The sequence below is a fragment of the Mastigoproctus giganteus genome, chromosome 3 (genome assembly GCF_048544385.1).
Source record: "Mastigoproctus giganteus isolate SK-2022 chromosome 3, ASM4854438v1, whole genome shotgun sequence".
NCBI classification, from domain to species: Eukaryota; Metazoa; Arthropoda; class Arachnida; order Uropygi; family Thelyphonidae; genus Mastigoproctus; species Mastigoproctus giganteus.
This window is the reverse complement of record NC_143577.1, coordinates 239325042-239346758: the sequence shown is the minus strand read 5'-3', so window position 1 is coordinate 239346758 and position 21717 is coordinate 239325042. Positions and strand designations below refer to the sequence as shown.

General features: G+C 34.2%; 1 protein-coding gene across 1 annotated transcript in view; it reads left to right on the top strand.

Annotated features, from left to right (window-relative positions):
• LOC150088923 (ubiquitin carboxyl-terminal hydrolase 19-like) overlaps nucleotides 1-21717 on the top strand; it is a 337177-nt gene that overhangs the window by 85572 nt on the left and 229888 nt on the right. Inside the window, 2 exon segments of the mRNA XM_090370360.1 lie at nucleotides 11183-11286; nucleotides 16355-16426. Coding sequence (XP_090226486.1) covers nucleotides 11183-11286; nucleotides 16355-16426 — 176 coding nt within the window.

The following is a 21717-nucleotide window of genomic DNA, read 5'->3' as shown; positions in this document are numbered from 1 at the left end:
TCATCAATATCATTTATAAATACAGAAAACAATAAAGGCCCCAATACTGAACCCTGAGGGACTCCACTAATAACATTAGTCCACGATGAGCAGTGTCCATTGATTACCACTCTCTGTCTTCTCCCCCTCAACCACCCCTTTATCCATAGCAGCAACTTGCCTCCAATGCCACACTGCTCCAATTTGTGCAGCAGTCTTCCATGTGCAACAGTATCAAAAGCCTTTCTAAGATCCAAGTATATAATATCAAAGTTATTCCCTGCATCCAGTTCTTTTGTGACTGCATCATAGTATCCAATCAAATTGGTCAGGCAAGACTTCCCCTTAACAAAACCATGCTGTGTCCTAGCTATAACTGAAGTCTTGTCTAGATGATCCTGCAGTGCTTCTTTCACCAGTGCCTCCATTAATTTTCCGTGAACAGAAGTTAAACTCACAGGTCTATAATTACTTGTGTCAGCCTTTGATCCCCCTTTGTGAATTGGGGTCACATTTGCACATCTCCAGTCAATGGGTACCTCCCCTGAGTCCAAGGAAGCTCTCATAATTATGGCTAAGGGTTTGCTTACCTCCTTTGCTGCCTCCTTTAATATAACTGGATAGATCCCATCCACCCCAGGTGCCTTTCTTGTGTTTATCTTCAACAATTTCTCCTCCACTTTGCTCTCAGTTATTACAAGATTCTCTAGCTTACTGCTAGAGTTGAATACACCTCTGGCATTCCCCTCGCTGAATAACTCCTCATGTGTGAATGTCGATGCAAAATATTCATTTAGTTTGTTAGCTACCCGAGCAGGGTCATCAACAGTTGACCCATCGATCTCAAGTGGACCAATCTGATTCATCCCCTTCCTTCTAGAGTTTACATAAGTAAAGAACTCTTTGCTGTTTTTCTTCGCATCCCTTGCCAAGGATCTCTCGTAATCTGCCTTTGCCTGCCTAACCTCCTTTGTAACTTGGTTACAGATCAACTTGTATCTATCATAGGCGTCCGTGTCACGTGTTAATTTGTATGTATCCCATGCATTTTTCTTCTCTGCCATATGCCTCATTAGTTCATCTGACAACCATTTAGGCCTAAACCTTGAACAATATTTCTTAGTTGGTATGTAAAGCCTAGTAGCTTCCACGATAAGTTCTTTGAATGCTTCCCATTTTGAATTTGCTGTTGGCAATATCATCAGTTGATCCCACTGTATAGAATTTAAATACTGTCTCAGTCCATTGTAGTCGCCTTTACGAAAGCAATACCCCTTCCCTTTACCCCTAATGGTAGTTACCTCTTTGAGTAACTCCCACTTCAGCACACTGTGATCACTGCCACCAAGTGGTTCATTTATCTGCAGATTCTTAATGCATGAAGAATCACTACTGGTAATCAGATCAAGAGTATTACTCCCTCTAGTTGCCTCCCGGACATGCTGATGTAGAAAACAATCATCCAATAAATCCACAAAAGCCTTGCTACTGTGTGAGTGACCAGCCCCCAAATTCCAGTCAATATCTGGGAAATTAAAATCCCCCATTATAAGACTCTCTGATTTACTGGCCCACTCTATTTCTCCGAACAGTTTCTTATTATACTCATCAGAGTCATTAGGCCTATAGCACACTCCTACTCTCAATTTTGATCTCCCAATGCTTATGTCACACCAAACTGACTCGACACTGCACTGTCCAGCGATGTCGACTGGCTTCACTTCCTTGGATTTTATGTGTTTTTTAACTAATAGCATAACCCCTCCTCCCTTCCTATCCTGTCTATCCTTTCTGTAGACATTGTACTCCCCAAATTCCAGTTCTGCATTTCTTATATCTGTGTGACACCACGTCTCTGAAATCCCCACAATATCTGCCTTTGATGTTTTGAGCAATACCTCAAATTCATCAAATTTATTTACTAAACTCCTAGCATTGGTGTACACACAAGTATACATGCACCTGTTCTTTTTCTTAGCTACCCTAACACAACCCATGTGTTTACTTGTACCCCAATGATTCCCAGCAGTCTCTGAAATATCCTGCATCTTATTTTCCAGGCTGCGGCTCATTCCAATAGAAGCAGTGCAAGAATCACTTTCACCTCTGCCAGTGGCTACTGTTAATCTATTAGTCCTTGTATCCCCCCAATCTAGCAGTTTTCCGACCCACCTAACATTGCCTCGATAGCATCAGCAAACATTCTTGCACCCTTTCTATTTAAGTGTATCCCATCCCTGTAGAAGCAGTCTCTCCTGTTAACAAGTACAGACCAGGCTGAAAAAAATTCTACCCCTTGAGCCCTGCACAATCTTTCCAGGGCCGAATTGATTGACAGGGCTCTCATCATATACTCCCTCCTATCGTGTCTGGGCAGAATTGCAGACACTTTCAATTTCAACCCTAATTCACGGCTTTTTTTCATCAGTGACCTGTACTTGTCAAGTAATTCCGCCGGTCTCCTACTCTTATGCCATATGCCATATTGTATTGTTTGTTCTTTGAACTGCTGTGTATCAGAGAAATACTTCACCCAATATTTTTGATTAAAAATAGATATATAAAAAAAATTGACCATAAAAGCAATAAATGATTGCATAAGTGATTTTACACACACACACACATGAACACACACGCACGCACACACACACAACAAAGTATATTTATTCTTTTTTACATAAAACATAAGTATTTGTAATGTTGTAGAGATATTATTATAATTTTTATTAATTTTTGAATGTTTTCTTTTCAGACCCTTAATTCATGATGAAGAATGTTCAAGAGCGAATTTTTGCTGTAACATCCCACATCAAAGGAATGAAGTTTTGTGAAGTTAGAGAAAGATTTTCAAGGATTCATAGTCCTGGTCCTACAGACAATGCAATTCATGCACTGGTGAATAAGTTTAAAATAACTGGGTCTGTTCGTGACAAGGAGAGGGGTGAATGCCCAAGGACAGCACATGAAAGCATTGAATCAATTTGAGAAATGTTTGAAGAGGACCCAAAATTATCAGTTAGGGAGGGATCTCAAAGACTGAACATATCCAAGACATCAGTTCACAGAATTTTGTGTTTGACACTGAAAAAGCCCTACCACAATCCAATTGTTGCATGACCTGCATGTAGAAGATTTTTCACGTTAAGTAGCAACAAAGTGTGCAGAACTTGTTAATAAAATCCAAAATAACAACTTAATGGACCACACTATGAAATTTCCTTGAAAATCTTTCCCTAATTTCATAAAACTTCATTCCTTTGATGTGGGATGTTACAAAAAAAATTCGCTCTTCAACATTCATCATGAATTATGGGTCCGAAAAGAAAACATTTAAAAATTATAATAATATCACTAACACATTACAAATACCTATGTTTTATGTAAAAAAGAATAAATATACTTTTCGTAATAAAATTTATTTGAAAATCACACTTTCACCAAAATACGCAGTGACTTTTGAGACACCCTGCATTAAGTACTATTTTTATTATTTTATTACTTTCATGTTATTTTCATGTTAATCTTAATTTTATTAATTTCAGATAATCCACTTTTACTTTGCAGGCATTCTTAATTTATTCCATTTTTATTACACTTGACAGGTCAACAACCCTACTCAATACACTGATCAAATACATTTGTTTCGATATATATATATATATTTTTTTTTTTTTTTTTTTTTTTTGACTTCAATTTACATAGGTTGTAATTTTCAGGAAATATGTGTTAAAGGTGGTTGTTCCAGAAAACAAAAGTTGCAGGAATAAATGAGAAAGAAGAAAAGTTGGTTCTGTGAGATTGAAGCTGGACAGTAAAAGGATCCTGACAAGTTGTGGCACATGTTCAGACTGGTTTAGATAAGAAATGGGAAATTATAGAAGCCACTTCGGAAGAATAGTGTCAATGTAAGTAACTATAGAAAAGACATGCAGCAGAAACAGAACGTCTATGAGACAGAGTGGAGAGACTTTGTTAGAGATGGGTCATTAAGATGGTTATTTGTGAGTATTGGAGAAGTGATGGTAAGAGTAATGGTAGCGGTGACCTTCATAATAGCTCTGTGGATGATTTTATTCACAAAATATCCGGGGTATTGCAGTATAGTTAGTGCCCTGAATGTGATGATTATGTTATTGCTAGGCAAAATGCTGCCCCAGGTGAAAGAAGGGTCCATGATGAGTATCCTAACAGCCAAGAGCACTTGACTGTTGGGACACTTGCCTGAACTGAAGGAGGTTGAGTGTAGACAGATTGAGAGTTCTGTGAGAAGTTATATAAATTGGGGAGGCGGGGTTCTTGGCAGAAGGGTCTTATTCCCATATCAGATATAAGAAGACTTAAGATTCTTGTCCTTGAAGAAGGACAAGACTTGTGCAATACTAGGAGGAAAGGGATGAACTATATAGTTTAATCATATTAAACATAGTTAAATCATGGGATCAAGATATATATACTTGCAATGGCTGACAGTGTGGGTAGAGGGGCTAGTGACTCAGCAAGAAACAGGAGTAATGAGTATTCTCCAAATTAGTAGTAGAAAGCCCATCTATTCACTTCGGTTCAAACTTGCTGCCTGTCATTCACTTCACCATTAATGTATACTATACTTAGTGCAATTGCTGCATACATGCACCCACCAGTTGCATCACATGCAAAGAGACAGCTGTTGTAGCAAATTATAATTTATTAAAGACAATCACAATGACCCAGTCAAGATAGTATGCAATCTAATTTTGAGTTGTCCCATGGGTTAACCTGCCAGCAGGTGAGACCTGTCAGGTGTTTCACAAGGAGTTTTGCTCATTAATTGTTGGTTCAAAATGGATTTCTGAAACTTTCTATACCTTCCTAAATATAGGTTAGGTTGTTTTATTCAAGTTGTTTCTTAAGTAATATTTTTATGATTTTTATAGAGTAATAGCATGAAAGAGAACAATAGGTTCTTTCATGCTAACGTTTGTAACTTTTTGTGCTAAGTACACACACAGCTCCTCACAGAGGCTGCTCATGTTTCATGTTCATATTTCAGTTGTGTTGAACAACTGCCATTCTAGTTCAAGGTTACTAACTAGTTACTCTCTAACTTTGTAAATATGGCATTTATCTCAGTCTTGAAGAGAATTGTTGAAGGCTTCTGAAGAGTAATTAGCTGAAAGGACATCAAAACTCTTAATAGATTTTGTTCACTACAACTCTTCTCATAATTGTTTTTGTGAAGTGAATACATACATACTCACCTTTTTCAGGGTTTTTTTTTTTATCACATATTCTGATATAATACCCTAGAAATTTCAATTTTTCTTAGTCTGTAGACTTTTTCATGCAGTATATAAAAGTAGAATTCTAAGTGGAGAAAGGTTTGTAAGCTTAATTTTGAAATTTTGCAAACTTAACAGCTTTAATTATTTTATAAAGTTGAAAATAGAAATGACTAATAGTATCCAATAAATATATATATATATATTTCTGCTGATATTTGTCTACATAAGGAGAAATATGCAGAAAGTTGTATTAATTTTGATCAAAATAAAAAAAAAAAAAAAAAAAAACAGAATAAATATAAAAGCATAATAATTACGCACTTCCATTTTTGCATAAATAAAATTGTTAAATGCATGAAATTTCAATATGATGGGTGCACATATATTTCTGCTTATATATTATGTATATCAACATTAAAAAATATATAAATATATAGCTAAGTAGGTAATGAATGTGTCAAGGGGAGAGTAGGTAGTCTAATTAAACCAGAAGTCGAAATCATGGAGATATATATATATATCTCCATGATTTCGACTTCTGGTTTAATTAGACTACCTACTCTAGACTACCTATCTATATATATATATCTATATATATATATAGATATCTATATATATATATATATATATATCTCCATGATTTCGACTTCTGGTTTAATTAGACTACCTACTCTCCCCTTGACACATTCATTACCTACTTAGCTATATATTTATATATTTTTTAATGTTGATATACATAATATATAAGCAGAAATATATGTGCACCCATCATATTGAAATTTCATGCATTTAACAATTTTATTTATGCAAAAATGGAAGTGCGTAATTATTATGCTTTTATATTTATTCTGTTTTTTTTTTTTTTTATTTTGATCAAAATTAATACAACTTTCTGCATATTTCTCCTTATGTAGACAAATATCAGCAGAAATATGTGTGCAAGCTAAATTTCATGTGTTTAACTGTCTCTAAAATGGAAGGGCCTGATAGTTTCATGTCTATACTTTAATTTATACAGTTTTTTTTTATTATTTTGAGCAGAATTAAAGTTTCTATATATTTATACTTCTTACATTATATATATGCAGAAATAAGGGCATCAAATTTAATTTTTAAATTTTGTGCCCTTATTGATTTTATAAACTGGAAAATGGAAGCAACTAATACTTTCATGCTTATATTTTACGTTTATGAAGTTTTTTCTATTTGAAGATAAGAATTTATTAAATAAATTTTCTAATAAAAGTTTCATTTCATTGAAATGGATATATGTGAAAAAACACAAGATTTTTAAATTTAAAAACATAAATAGTTACAAATAATAATTAACACAATCCATTTACAAAAGTTCTTGCATTAGTATAGTGCAAGCAGATTTTTAAAAAACTAAAAAGTGTTTCCAGAAATAAAAAAATTAAAGCGTGTGTACCCTGTATGCATGAAAGATGTTTTATGTGAAAATATCCTTGGCTTGGAAGAGAGGTTAGCGAAATCCATTTGTAGAATTGTATGGTGTCACAATCATACTTCCTGCAGTTACTAATGCAGGAAGTATAATCGCAACAATGCAAATATTTGATCACAACATTTGCATTTCTGTTACATTCCATTGTTAGGTGCCACTATAGATTTTGTTCACATCAAAACAAACAAATTTGGGAACCTGTCAGGCCCTTTTTTATCACTGTTGAGGACATGCCTGCTGATGGCTTTAGAACCTCCTGCTGTAAATCGTCTTAAAAATGAGCTGATAAGTTGATGTTTCTCTGCAGTACTAGCTCATCACAAAATGGAAGAGATGAGTCATTGTTCTATTACTATTAGCCCAAAAGCAAGGAAGCCAGCAAAGAGTGATGCCATTTCAGCCTCCCAGCTGCAGGAAAGGTATAATGTTCTTATACTGTGACCAGGCCCGACAAGAGGGGGGGGGGAAGCCGGGAAAATTCCTGGGGCTCGTGCAGCCTGCAGGGCCTGGGTCTGGATTCTTTTTTTTTTTTTCAACACATCACTATTCAATTTTATTATTTGTGATTTTGTTGCATGATTTCCTTAATCTCTTTGTTGGTAATCGTAATAGGTAGTAATACTTGTAATAACAGCGTTTATAGGTCTGGGCCCCAAACTCAATTTGACTGCACACTTTGTTTATGTATTTTAGCTGTTATCAGTATTTTCGGCCCCTTTGTGGCATTTCTGTCGGTAGCTTGCGCACAGACAGTGGGCATGTCACGTGAACATATCATGCTGCACGCTGCATGCACATATTGTACAAGCCACCCATTACGTTGAATTTGTGCCAGTTAGTTGAGTCAGTCACTCAACTAAGGCAGTGCAATTTTGTTTTATTTTATGTTGTGTCGTGAATGAAGCTGTTGAAAGTATATTTTCTTTTTCTATCTGATTTTCATATTTTAGTCAAAGGTAAACTTATAAATATGCAATATTATAATTATTATTAAAATAATTTTCATAATGTATTTTAAACCTTAGGTTGTGTTTGTTCTTGTTCAACCCTTCATTATGAATTACCATTGTAAATCTGGAGCACAAAAAAGAAGAGAACGAGATGCAAAAGAGAAAGCTGTTAAAGGTCGAAAAACTCTTCAAAGCCTTGGGGTTACCATTTCTCCTCGTTTGCCTGAAAATCAAGCTGGAAATATCTCAATTGAAGAAGAAGAAAACAACAGTAATAATGAAAATGGTTCTTGTGCATCAAGTAAATTTTAATATGAAATTGAACAATTTGCTGAATCACCAAGACTAAGCTCATCTGCAGCTGCAGGAGGAAGTAAATCTGATGCAACTGAACTGTGTTCTTCTTCTTGCTTAACAGAAATAACATCGCTGTCCAAAAATGAACAAAATAACGAGAAGTTATTAAATTTTGGTATTGGTCTTCTAAAATCATACTTCACTACCAGAGGTCGTGGGTTCAAATCCCCCCCCCCGGGCTTGGATCAGAGTAGTGCAAAAACCTTGGGAGGTGCATTATGGCCACAGAAGCCGATGCGCCAACAACTAACAAAAAAAAAAAAAAAAACTTCACCACCAACAAAATAGAAGGTGTTCGACAAGGACTAGAACCATACCCAACAATTTTTCCCCTTGACCGTGACAGAAATAAATTTCCCATGCACGTCCTGAATTGTCGTTTAAGGAATAATGAAGTAGTCTCGAGACTGGCTAGTTTGGAATAAAACCAAACAAGCTTTATTCTGCTTTCTGTGTTGTCTATTTTGCAAATTACCTGAACTACAGTGATCTATTTTTACAACAGAAATTGGCTGGGGACCTTCCAAAATCTATAAAAGCTCTATGACAGAATACCTGATCGTGTAAACAGTAACAATCACAGAGTGTGTTATGTAGAGTGAAGAAATTTACAAAACAATCTGAATAAAAACATGACAGTGAATTGTTTATTGCCTAAAATATAAAAAGTGAAATGCAAGTATGGAAGGACTTACTACGACGATATCTGGATGTAATTTTGTTTCTTTCTGAATGTGGATTAGCTTTTAGCGGGAGCAGCAACTTGATTGGTGATTCAAGAAATGGAAATTTCTTAGGAATGCTAGATCTTAAGTCATTATGATCCTCTCCTTAATGAGCATTTGAAAATAGTGAAAGAATCACAAATGGAAAGAAAAGATTGAAGGTTCATTATTTGTCAGCTGAAATTCAAAATGAATTTATTTCGTGCTGTGCTGAAAATGTTCTTAGCTGCATTTTAAAGGAAAGAGAAGTTGCAAAATACTTTTCTCTAATTGCAGATGCAATGCCAGATTCCGCCCATATGGAGCAGACGACATTCGTTTTGCGTTATGTTCTTGCAAGCAAAGAAACAAATGAATAGGAAATCTTTGAAAGATTCATGGAATTTGTAGATTGCAATAAGAAAACAGGAGACGCCATTGCAAATTTAATTCTTGAAACACTTAAAAAACGTAATATCCCAATAAGTGAGTGCCAAGCGCAAGGATACGATAATGCCTTTAATATGAGTTGAGCGTACAAGGGCGTTCAAGCTCAAATTTTGGAAATTAATCCCCTGGCCATTTTTTCTCCTTGTGCTTGTCACAGTTTGAATCTCTGTGGTGTTCATGCGGCATAGAAGCTGTATAATATATTTAATGGTAGTCCTCAGAGGTGGGAAATTTAAAAAAAAAAAAAAAAAAAAACACCGACTGCTCGCTTCATTCCATGTCCAACACACATTGGTCTGCTCGAATTGAGAGTGTGAAACCATTTGCACAAAAGCTTCCTTCATTAATGAAGTCAATCGACATGGTGCTAGAATTAAATCTAACTGCAGACACTCGAACAGATTTGAATGGTATTAAAGACATATGGAAACGGAGTCGTTTGAATGCCTCGTGATGGCAACAGTTTGGTTCAAATTCTATAAGCCATAAACTACCGAAGCACAGTCTTACAAGCTCGAAATACATCGAAGTAGCAAATCTTTCTAGTCTTCTGACAGATTTGAAAAAGATTAAGAATAGTTGGGGGGCAATCCTAAATGAATGCAAGCTCATAGCTGTAACTTTAAGTATGCCGACTGAATTTTCAGATCGATGACAAAGGAAGAGGAAAAGAAATGCTGAAGAATTGACAACACTAACTGAAGTATTCAAGTTTAATGTTCTTTTAGACAGTGTTATTGGTAACATGACAACTCGATTTGATGCAGCAAAAGAAATAAACTTTAATTCAGTGTGCTATGGTTTTTTCATTATTTAAATGAGGTAGAAATTCAAGGAAATGCAAGAAAACTACAAAACAAATATGAAGATGATATTAGCGAGCAGTTTTCTGAAGAACTAATACATCTGAAATCTATATATGATGCAAATATACAGGAAAAAAATCTTTCACCTATACAGTTGCTCAATAAAATAAAACATCTGAATCTTTAACCACTATTTCCCAATATTGTTATTGCTTTAAGGTTGTTTTGTACAATACCAGTTACTGTGGCTCAATCAGAACAATCTTTTAGTTGCTATCAAGGATTAAAAATGTGTTACGGTCAACTATGGGTCAAAACTGACTTTCGTCTTTGGGCTTATTATCAGTCGAGGCAGAGCCAGCCCAACACTGCGATTTTTCAAAAGTAATAGAGTTATTTGCAAGTTGTAAGGCTCGAAAAGCACCTTTGTGATTTAGTCTAAATCTGAGACTCAGCTGTGATTTTTTTTGACTTTGTGATCTGATATGATAGTTTATTGAGATTAATCTTATTATACGAGTGGAAATTTTTTGTTAAACAACTATTATTCAATTTTCGTATTATTATATTACAGAAAAAATAAAGAACAATTTTTATCTACCTTTTTTTTTTTCCTGTCATCAGGCCTGGAATTATTGTTTTCCTGGGGCCCGGGACAGCTCTTGGTGGCCCTGACTGTGACATGCTTACGAGCTATGTGTAGCATGAAATTCAAACCAAATGTTAAGGCTTGATCTCAAAAGGGATTTGTTTACAGCATTACATTGCCCATTCTGAACGTGCCTGTTCAACTGTTGACACTGTTCAAGATCATTATTTTGAAGTGCTATCACATCCTTCTTATTCTTCTGACTTGGCTCCAAGTGACTGTCATCCTTTTGGATCATTCAAAGAGGTCTTAGGGAGAAAGCATATTTGCTCAGATGAAGGGAGGGGGTCTGCAAAATAGTATATAGTGACTCAGAAAAGCAAACAGAAATTCTTTTCTGATGGTATCCAAGCATTAGTTTTGTGATGGAAAACATGTATTACAAGAAGAGGAGACTTGAAAAATAATGTACTTTAACTTAGCTCTGAGTAAAGAATCATTTAACTTTTGTTTTTTTCATATATATTATTATAATTATCCTATACAGTATACTATTATGCATTGAAAGTTGGATTCAGTTGTTTATTGCTTATGTATCTAAACAAATTTTGTGGTTTTCAGAATCTGGACATCTTGTATTTATTTATATATGTCAAGAACATTAAGAAGGAGTCTTTAGATGTATTATTTGAAGAAAACTTCCTGACGGTGAATTTCCAAACTAAGTGAGCATTTATTTATTTCCTTAATATTGACATTAATTATAGCTCAATGGCTGCTAGTTATTTTGTCTTACTAATCTAATATTAACTCATCTAATAATAAGACTTTACACTCACTTCTCTTTTTAATATTAGATTAAATGCTTAATTTAAAAGTGTGATTCATCAAGAAAATAAACTATTTAAGCACTTTATTTATACGCCATGATAAATTAATATATAGAGATAATATATAAAGTAATTTATCATAGTGTATAAAGTGTTTGAATAGTTTATATTTTGATGGATAACACCCACAAGGACAAAGTCTCATTTAAAGATATGATTAAAGCTAAAAGTACAATTTTTATTTTGCTTAAATAATATAGGTTAGCAAGTATTTTTCATTGGAACAAAAAAAATATGTGGACTAGATACCATCTTTGGATTTTTTATAATCTGTTTTTAGTTTTTTTCTAGCATATCTAGTTTTTGTGATCAAACCTTAACATGATGGGGCTGACCATACCACTCATATACCTGTTCAGCCAACCTACACGAATCCAATTATTATAAGTGTATTATTATTATTATTTACATATTCATATTATATAATTGTTTGAATATATATGGATCCTTGTTATTTCATAATTTAATTATTCAATTATAAATTATTTCAGGTAAGATAAAAATACCCAAAGAAATCCTGCTATGGTGTGCAATATTCCCCTGACTAAATTGCAATGGCATACAATCATAACAGATATTCAGAATATTCACCAGTTATACTTTGACTGCTCTCTAGGTGAATAAGATGTGGGCATCACATATTATTTGCACTATTTGTTTGAATTGATTATGGTGATTGGTTATTTTGTTATATGAATGTAACTGGATTCTCAGTGGAGAAAAGTACAAGGTTGTTTATCTGAACCAGAATTCTTTAGAAGATGAAATGGAATGCAAGGAAATTGATTGTCAGAGACCTGACAAATTCAGGTGATCCTGAGTACACCTGACATAGATGTTAGAACTGGAGATCTTTATTCAAGATGAGTTGAATGATCTCATTAGAGATCTAGCCCTCTGGAAAGATAATGCTGAACTTCTTGCTTTGAGACCAAAGTAAGAAGACCTGGTTAAGAAAAACAGCAAAATATCTCATTATTGAAAAAAGAAACCAAGTTACTTTTTTAATGGTAAATGGTCTGGTTTGCCACTGCCATGACATGTGGAGTTTTTAGGGAATTGTCACAAGCATACATTACATTACACTGACTTGTCACAGTGAGGTTCGAAACCTATTCTCTTGTATAACAGGAGCTTAAAGCCTCCCTGTTTATCTAATATAATATATTAGATAAACAGGGAGATATATGTGGTGAACTCTTTGGTGTGTTAATGAGCATGTAAGGAGAGTTTAGAAAACATTGTTTCTTATGCCTATGAGCAGCCATTTTACAGCAGATCATTACATCAGATATTACTGACCTAAAAGAAGCACGTATAAGTCAGGAACGAGTAATGTTGCAGTATGTTCCATTAGTGGAGCCAGTGAAGGTTTCCTTCCACTTTTTCAAATTAAACTTGGCCTAATCAAGAGTTTTTGTGAAAGTAGTAAGTAAGATAAATTACTTGAGCAAGAAATTTCCAAATAACAGTGCAGTGAGAGTGAAATAGGGAATCTTTGTGGGGCTTCAAATTGGAGAGCCATTGAAGGATGAAAGTTTTGAAAAATGTCTCAATGAAGTAAAAGCATGGCAAGCCTTCAAATTGCTTTGTGGACACTAAGTTTCCACAAAGCAAAAAAACTTTATGCAGAAGACCTATGGCAACCATAGGGATTCTGCTTATAAAGATGGAGAAACTGCTTGATGCATATAAACAGGACGTTGCATATTGCTGAAACTTATACTTTTCTGAAACTTAAACTTATACCTTCATGTCTTGCTTTTGCATTGACTTCTTTTCCAAAAACCTTGGCAAGGTGAGCAACAAGCAAGGGGGAATGATTTCATCCAAGACATTAAGACAATTGAAAATTCTACCAAGATTTCCAGAATAAACTTTTGTTGGCAGACTACTGCTTCTGGATGTTGTACCTTGACATTCTGGACAAGGTGTACCAAAGGAAATTATCTAAAACATTTTTAAATTGGAAGTAAAAATAATATAATTATGGTACACATTTTTAGAATGTACTGTATTATTTTAATTACATGTATAAATTGCATTGGTTTAATCTGTAAACAAGATAAAATGTAAATGTAACATAATGGAATCATCTTAATTAACATGCACTGATATTATCAGCAGTTGTATTATGAAAACTATAGATGCTGGGGAAAAACCAAGAACATATTTGAAATCAGTGTGTGCAAAACTGTTTAAAACAGCATTTATATCTTTGATAGAGAAAAAAATTTTCATTTTATTAACCAGTGTAATTTATGTCACAAATCTACTATAATTTTGATTGAAAAATAATTTTTTTTTCTTATATAAGATTTATTTTCAATTAAAACATGGTTATGGCTTTTTAAGAATTTTATATCCAAAAATTTTTATAAAAAGTTAACTTTAACATTCATGTCACTGCTTCACTAATATATAGGTTCCTTCTTCAAAATATTCTTTCTGCTGTTAGCAGTTGTTCTTTGATGGCTGTTTTTAGCATCTAAATTTTTAAAATGTTTTTCAATGGACATGAAAGGAACATGATGACAAATCTGGACTGTATGTAGGGTCGTTGAGTACCTTTGAGTGCATCTTTTGAAGTGAAGCCTGAATTTGGTTGGTAATGTGTAGGTGTACCTCATTGCGAAGCCAGATTCCTTCTCTCAGTTGTCCCAGTCATTTATTGTATAATGGGGCACAGGCTATTCAATGTTTTATCATACTTTTTTAACTTAATCTTCACCTTGCATCAGGTTTTTAAAGTGTATTTGGGATCAGCCTTTTTTTATTTTTTCCCCCTCTCGAAGACCAAGAATGCTTTGCTGCACGCTGGAAAGTTTAAGACTCATTCAGAATGATGGCAACAGTGCTAGTCTCTTGCAAAAATCTCATTTAAGAAATTAATTGGCATTAGCATTAGTAGTGGCATATGATGCATGAAAGCAAGCTTATATAGCATCAGTCAAAAAAAAAAAAACCCTATCCATTTGCTCAAAATGTTTCTCAAGTTCTTCCTTGAATCTGTTTAAGCTATTAACTTCCACAATATCAGATGGAAGTTTGATACAGCAATCAAACACTTGTTGGCTAAAGGCAAATATCCACACATCTATTCTGCAACTGTCTTTCCTCAGTATTAATTTATTCCCCCTCAAGTGTGTAATCTGAGCAAAAGGAAGAATCCCATCAGCATTGAGCTTGCTCAAACCATTGAAAGCCTTAAACACCACAGTCAGATCGCCTTGCAGGTGCCTAGTCTCCAGATTCTGCAATTTGAAGAACTTAAGCATTTCTTGGTAAGAGCACTCCTTTTTTCCCCTCACCAATCTCGTTGCCCTTCTCTGTACTCATTTCAGCATCTCTACATACTTCCTAAAATGAATTTTCCAGTCCTGTATGCAGTACTCAAGAAGAGACTTGACCATTGGCCTATACAAAGGGATAATCACCTCCTTATTGCTGCTAGCAAAATTCCTGTATATCATCAACAAGGCTCCATGAGCTGCTATACTATGACCATGGGCTCCATGGTCATAGTGTATGACCCAGGCCTTATACTAGTCTCTCACTAGTCTGTGATCTTTACTTCGCAGCTCTAGTCTGGGTCATGCTTTCCATTTAAATATAGTTTAATTAACAATGGAATTTAATAAGATTAATAATATTTTTGATTAATTGATAATGCTGTACTAAGCTAACAGATTCCTAATACAGTGCTTTGCATTACGTTATCTAGTTTTATGTTATGCCTTATGCTATCAGTTTGAGTTATGTGCGTTGTGCTATTTCTTATCGATTACAATATGGCGGCTAGTTCAACAATATTGGTGCCCACACCGGGAGTCGTAACTTCCAAAAATCACTAGTTAAATTCTAAATAAGAAGCTAATGAACGCTACTAAACCTATTTAATACCTTTGTAAAACACAGTGTAGTGTGTCAATTAACAAAGAATACGGTAAAATTATGAAAATACTTATCCCTTTACAGCAGCCAAAAATCCACCAATAATTAAGTCAGAAAGATAACTGTTTTTGAAATAAGACTTGCTTTTAGTTTCTTGCTTGTGTATTTCATTTATATTGTGATAATGTATTTATTGATGTTGAGATTTTTTTTTTGTTTGCATGCAGTTTGTTATTTTTGTATGTTCTATTGCTGTTTTACATGAAAATTTTCTCCTTGAAGCATTATGTAATCTAAGTATCCTATAGATAATGAACTACACGTGAAGTATTTAGTTTGAGAAGGCAGAAAAGAGGATTATGTTTTAGGCAGTGCATAGAAACTGCTACATGGAAACAAAGTTGGTTAAGTTAGGAAGAGTAATTACCAAGAGGCATTCACTGTAGTCAAGCAAAACATAAGTTTTGTACTTCCAGCAAAACATAAATTGTTAAAGGAATGTTTATTTGAAGCAAGAACATCAACCAAATGGTTGATGTTATACTCGGGGAAAACACCGGTTGTTTCCAACAATAGTTTTTATGTGCACTTATATGATAGTGGTGGATTAATTTTGTTCCATTATGATCACTTTCACTTCAGCCATGCAAGTGCATGTTTAATTAATCTCTTTAAGCAAAGAAAGAATCTTAATATCCAGAAAGGGGGAGGGCCTTATTGTTCAAAGAAGTTTGTGAACATTACATTGCCAGTAGAGAGGCAATGAATTTTTTTACAAAGGAATAATGGTGTTTCCACTGAATCTCTTCAACTCTGGATCAAAGCAGTGATACCATATTTATCATTAGCTACTGTCTTATGTAGGAAATCATTTTCAATTCAAATTATAATCATCATTATTACTTATTAATGGTAATCAAGATTATCACTGATAATTCTTTTCTGTGTATGTTGTTTAGAAAATGTATATCTAAAATGTGTTTTTGATGCTTTTCATTTTTAATTGCAGAGATACCAAGTTTTTATCTCTTTATCAGTCTGCTACAGAGAATACAATGTTTTCCTGGAGAGTGAATTTAAAGTAAGTCTTGTCTTCTTTTAGTATTAGCATTTAGTATTAGTCATATAGTGCAAGGGAAGCCCTTAGCTTTTGCTGCACCAACCAAAAAATAAAACAATAAAATAAACCACGTATTTGACTCTCATCACATAGATATTTACCTAGCTGAACTTTGAATTTGCCCTAGCTGTCAGCCTCAACAACCCATGGAGGAAACTTATTCTAATAATACTGGTCAGCAAAAAAAACATTTTCACTTCCTGTTAAAATTCTGGGTGATTCTTGTAGATTTGATGTTGCTGAATTCAAATATGGCAACCATATTGCTGTAACATCCACCAATTTTAAGGGAGAAGGGATTAACGTCAAAAACTAAGTTTCTAGTAAAACAGATTTCATATACAGCAGACTCTCGATTTACCGGGATCAGATTAACCGGAAAGTGGATTAATTGGGAACTTCAAGATTCCAAAAAAAAAAAAAAAAAACCCGCCATAAAACATAAAATTCAAGTAATAAATAGAATAGGTATAAACAGGTATTTTGCAAGTCGTAAGTAAATAAGCAACAAGAAGTGGCATTATAAGTCGTCATTGGGAGATTAGTGTACCCAGTGCTTTTTTTTTGTAAAAAAATAGGTGCCAGTACTCATTATTTGCTATCAGGAAAAATTGAAAATTAAAAGGATATGAAGTACTCTAAACATTTTTTTTTTTCCCTGATATTGTTACTTTAGTAGTAATGTTTTTGGATTAAGAATAACAAATTTAGTATTTAACACAGTTTATTAAGCATAAATTTATTATTTAGTATATAAAAAATAAGTAAAATGAGAGTAAAATAAGTAAATAAATTGGTCAACTACTGAGTGCTGGGCACTCAGGATGAGGGGTCCATAGTCACGAATGGTCTTTAGTATAGTATCTCAAATAGAGAGCTTTACGGTAAATGAAAAATGTTTCTAGTACACTCGCTTGGTAATAAGTAAAAATAATTTCATAATAAAGTTTTTGTAGGATATTCCAAATTTTTATTAAGTTCTGATCCGACACCCTCTGCCGACTTCTTTTCTTCCTCTTCATGTATCTCTTGCTGAATGACGTTTCCGAAGCAGCCACAAATGAACATATTTTGCTGGATCGAAGCAGGTCAGTGGTAGGCCTACAATTTTAAGAAACAGCAGTGAAGAAACTATTTTTCAACGAAGCTCTTGTTGGGCTGGTGATCAGATTCATTTGTGAAAATCCTCATTCACATTCACTCGCTGAAATTGGTATCGTACTCAGAGCATCCATCAAATGCTTCAATTCTTCCGAAACCATTTTTCAATTAGGTATTCCCGAAATCCATGAATTGTATCTCTTTCATTTAATTGAAACCTAATTGACAATTTTCTAACTTCATTTTCACCAAATGGCGACAATTCATGTTTAGAAGGTTTAATATCTTCACTGTCCTCGTTTTCCTTCTCTTGTCATCGATGTTGTCATTAGTTCTTAAATTTGAATTTTTTTCTTTTCTTTTTTTGAAACTGTCCAAAATGTCAGTGTCATTCGGATATTCAGGTACTGTAACCATGTAAATAGAGATAGGCCGACCGGGCTAGCCGGGTGGGTAAAGTGCCTGCCAGGCAACCCAAAGGTCGCGGGTTCAAATCTCGCCTCGGACTTGGATCAGAGTAGAAAATGCAAAAACCGTGGGAGGTGCAATATGGCCACAGAAGCCGATGCACTAACAAAAAAAAAAAAAAAAAACCCCAGAGATAGGGAAAATTAACGAAAAATGTCAATAACGCAATTCCGTGAAACAACAGATTATTTTTCGGGGTAAAAGAAAATTGCTCTCTCCTAATTCTCGAACGGGGCACTTACAGTTGATTCACAGTGGTGCCCAACCTATGGCTCGCCCCGAAAATCAACTAAAACAGCATAAAGAAATCTAACTTTGAAATTTTTTTTTTTTAATATGGCCCCTGTACAGGAAAATTTGGACACCACTGCAGTAGAAGGTGGACCAGAGCCCATTGGGAATACACCTTGATCTGCTCACTCCTGACTAGCGTGACTCCTCTGTATGTGGGACAGGTGGCCATATAGGTTTTACCAAGTACCACTAAGTTGTAGAATGGTTAATCCCTTTAGCTCTCGTAATGCGTGCAGCAGCAGTAATTGTCTAAATTGCCTGAAGGCCAGAAATGCAAACATTGTGTACCGAGTTAATTCTCTCCGTTCGCTATATGAAAATTTTCTTTGTTCAACGGAAAGTATTTTAAATGTTACTTCCAAGGGGAATTCAAAATAATTTGCTATAAAAGGACTTCATTAAACAGAGGTCCGACTAAGTAATTTAGAATTATAAAAATGGTTATACAGTTTTATGTAGAAAATACCTTAACAGTAGACAGTGAAAAATGCAAATTTAGTTAAATAATTTTACGGAATGTTACAAATTTCGAAGTTCACTGCATCCAAATGTCGCTGTTAATAAAGGTGTTGGTATGCTGTACCGTCCCAAAAAAGCACCGAGTGTACCTATTATCTTGCAACCCCCGCTGTCTTCATACCCCCGTGCTCAAAGAAAAAAAAAGAGACCAAATGTTTAGTTTGTTTTAGTGCGTTGTGTCGATTGTTGTGTTCTGTCGCACCGCAAAAGTACAAATTTTGTTTCATTATGTATGTCAGGGATGTCAGAATTTTTTTTTTTTTTTTTTTTGTTTAGAAATTGCAAAAATGATTGGCAAATGCAAGAGTTGTGCTTTCAATTAAACAAAAACTTGAAACTATTCAAAAGTTTGAAAACAGTGCATCTGTTAAATCTCTAAAGAACCATTATAATGTTAATGACCAAACCATATGCGACATTGTAAAAAATAAGGGGAAGCTATTAGATTTAAAATCGACATTGTAAAAAATAAACGGAAGCATCGTGTTGGACACGTGAGTAGTGTGTGGTAAGGTTTTCTGTTTTTTTTATCTATTGCCATACTTTTTACGTAGGTTGCTGAACATTTTTCGATACAATAAGTCCCCAACTTACTTATGTAGCTTCAGACATACGTTACGTTATTTATTTATTTATTTTTTGACTGAAGATTTCAGTGAAGGGGACACACATTTCACCATAATAAAGTAAAAAAACCACAGAATTCCAGCTATCGGTATTAAAGTTTACTACCCATTTTTAATTAGATGCACTAACAGAAAAGCTCAATAACCCAGAAAGTGCAAATTGTTTTTATTGTTTTATGGTACTCAAGTACTGAAGCACATTTCTGGAGATCACTCTAGAAATGTGCTTTAGTAAAATGCGAGCTAGCGTGGGGGTGATAATAGTGAGTTTTTGCCTTAACCCTGTGAAGTTCTTTACAGAAAATTTAATTTTGACTGTTATCATGATGCCGACTAAGATAATAAGTGACAGCGGTACTAGTAAATATATCAAGAAAAGGAAAGCGATCGAGTTGGATCAGAAAATTAAAATAATAAGGATGTATGAAAATGGCCAAACATTAACAAGTATCGTGTGGAATTCATATTTGTCAGTGGCAATGGTGAACGCAATAAAGGAGAAAGACAAAGTGCTGAAGTGATCGGCACCAGTGAAGGTTAACTATAATAATAACCAAGGCTACAAAATACATATCAGTTTTTACAGTTCAATAACATGCATATTTTCTTCCTTTTATGTTTTATTTTCTTATGTGCCATTCCGGCTACTTCACCGCTGTCCCCAAAAAAAAGTTTTTAATTGAACTAATTAAAAATATATAACTAATTTTCTTCATTCTTCTGAGGATATTATGTGTTTTTTTTATAATATTAGCATATCAGGGATATAGTAGCAATATTTTATTAATCATTCCCGAGTTACATAAAACTCGACTTACGTAAGAAGTCCTGGAACATATCTCTTTCCTATGTCAGGGACTTATGTATTTTTGGATTAACTGGGAAATTGATTATCCGGCAATATTTTTTTACCATCTATCTTGGAAAAACGAGAGTCCTACTGTATTTTAAGAAAATGTTACATACAGTACTAAATATTGAACAATGGGTCTATATAACCTTATTCTATTTACAAAAATGTTTTTCTGATAAAAAAAATACTTATTCTGTCATTTTTTGGCATTTATAATCTTCTATTGGTGTCTCCCTTATGAGATTCTAACAGCAGTCTGCCAATATATTTGCACACCATTTTTCCTGGTATCTTTTTTTCCATTTGAGAAATATCCTGGTGAAACCTCTCACCGTGTTCATTGGAGACAGCTTCAAAGTTTTCAGGGGGGAAAAAAGTGTAAATGGGAATGTAGGAAATGAAGCTTTTAATGGCATGTTGCATCTCAACTCTCTGTATGCTAAAATTAGTTCATCCATAATTTCACTTTAATATTGTGATTTCTCATTGCCTAAAAAGTTCTGGCAGATGTTTTTGAATGCCTTCCAGGCTTTTATTTCTGTAGCATTTAATTTTTTAGTGAATTTCTCATCTTGGAATCGCAGTTTGATTTGAGGACCCACAAAAAATTCCTTCTTTTATCTTGGCCTCACTGACTCAAGGAAACTTTTGCCTCAAACAGGAAAATCCTTCTCCTTTTTTGTCTATTGCTTCCACGAATATTTTTTTATCAAACCTAGCTTGATGTGCAATGGAGGTAAATAGATTTTTGACTTATCCACCAAAAGAGAATGTGCTACATTTTTCTGGCCTAGTGTAGTTTCTGAATGGTCTGGCCATTTCTTTACCATGTAGTGGCAATTCTTCGCTCAGCTGTCCCAGTCAATAAAGCTACCACTTTTAGGTTGGCACAAATATTTCATTTGTATCCCTGATAGCTTATTTTTTGCAGAAGGACCTGTAGGTTCTTGTAAGTTTCTTTCATGTGAACTGCATGGGCCAATAGTATAGATGGATACTTATTCCATTATGGAGTAAAATTGCTTTCACACTGACCTTGGATGAATCACTGTATATATATTTGTATTATACAGGAATCTCTTGATTAGCTTGATTAATTGGTTCCAGGAAAATGGTGCACTATGCTAAATCACACTAATCAAAGTTAATAATCAATACAAAATAGCCTAATTCATTCCAAGACCTAGAATATACCAATCAATATTTTTAAAAATATGATTTTTTATGGCAATTTAATGTACAGCAGTATAAAAGCAAAGGATAATTATAAATATTTGCAATACAGTAATCAAAAGTTTATTTCTTTGTAAAATATTTCAAAAGGCTGGTTTGCGCAGACTTGTCTTTCTTCCTTTCATCATAAATTTGCTTGTATGGATACACATCGTTTT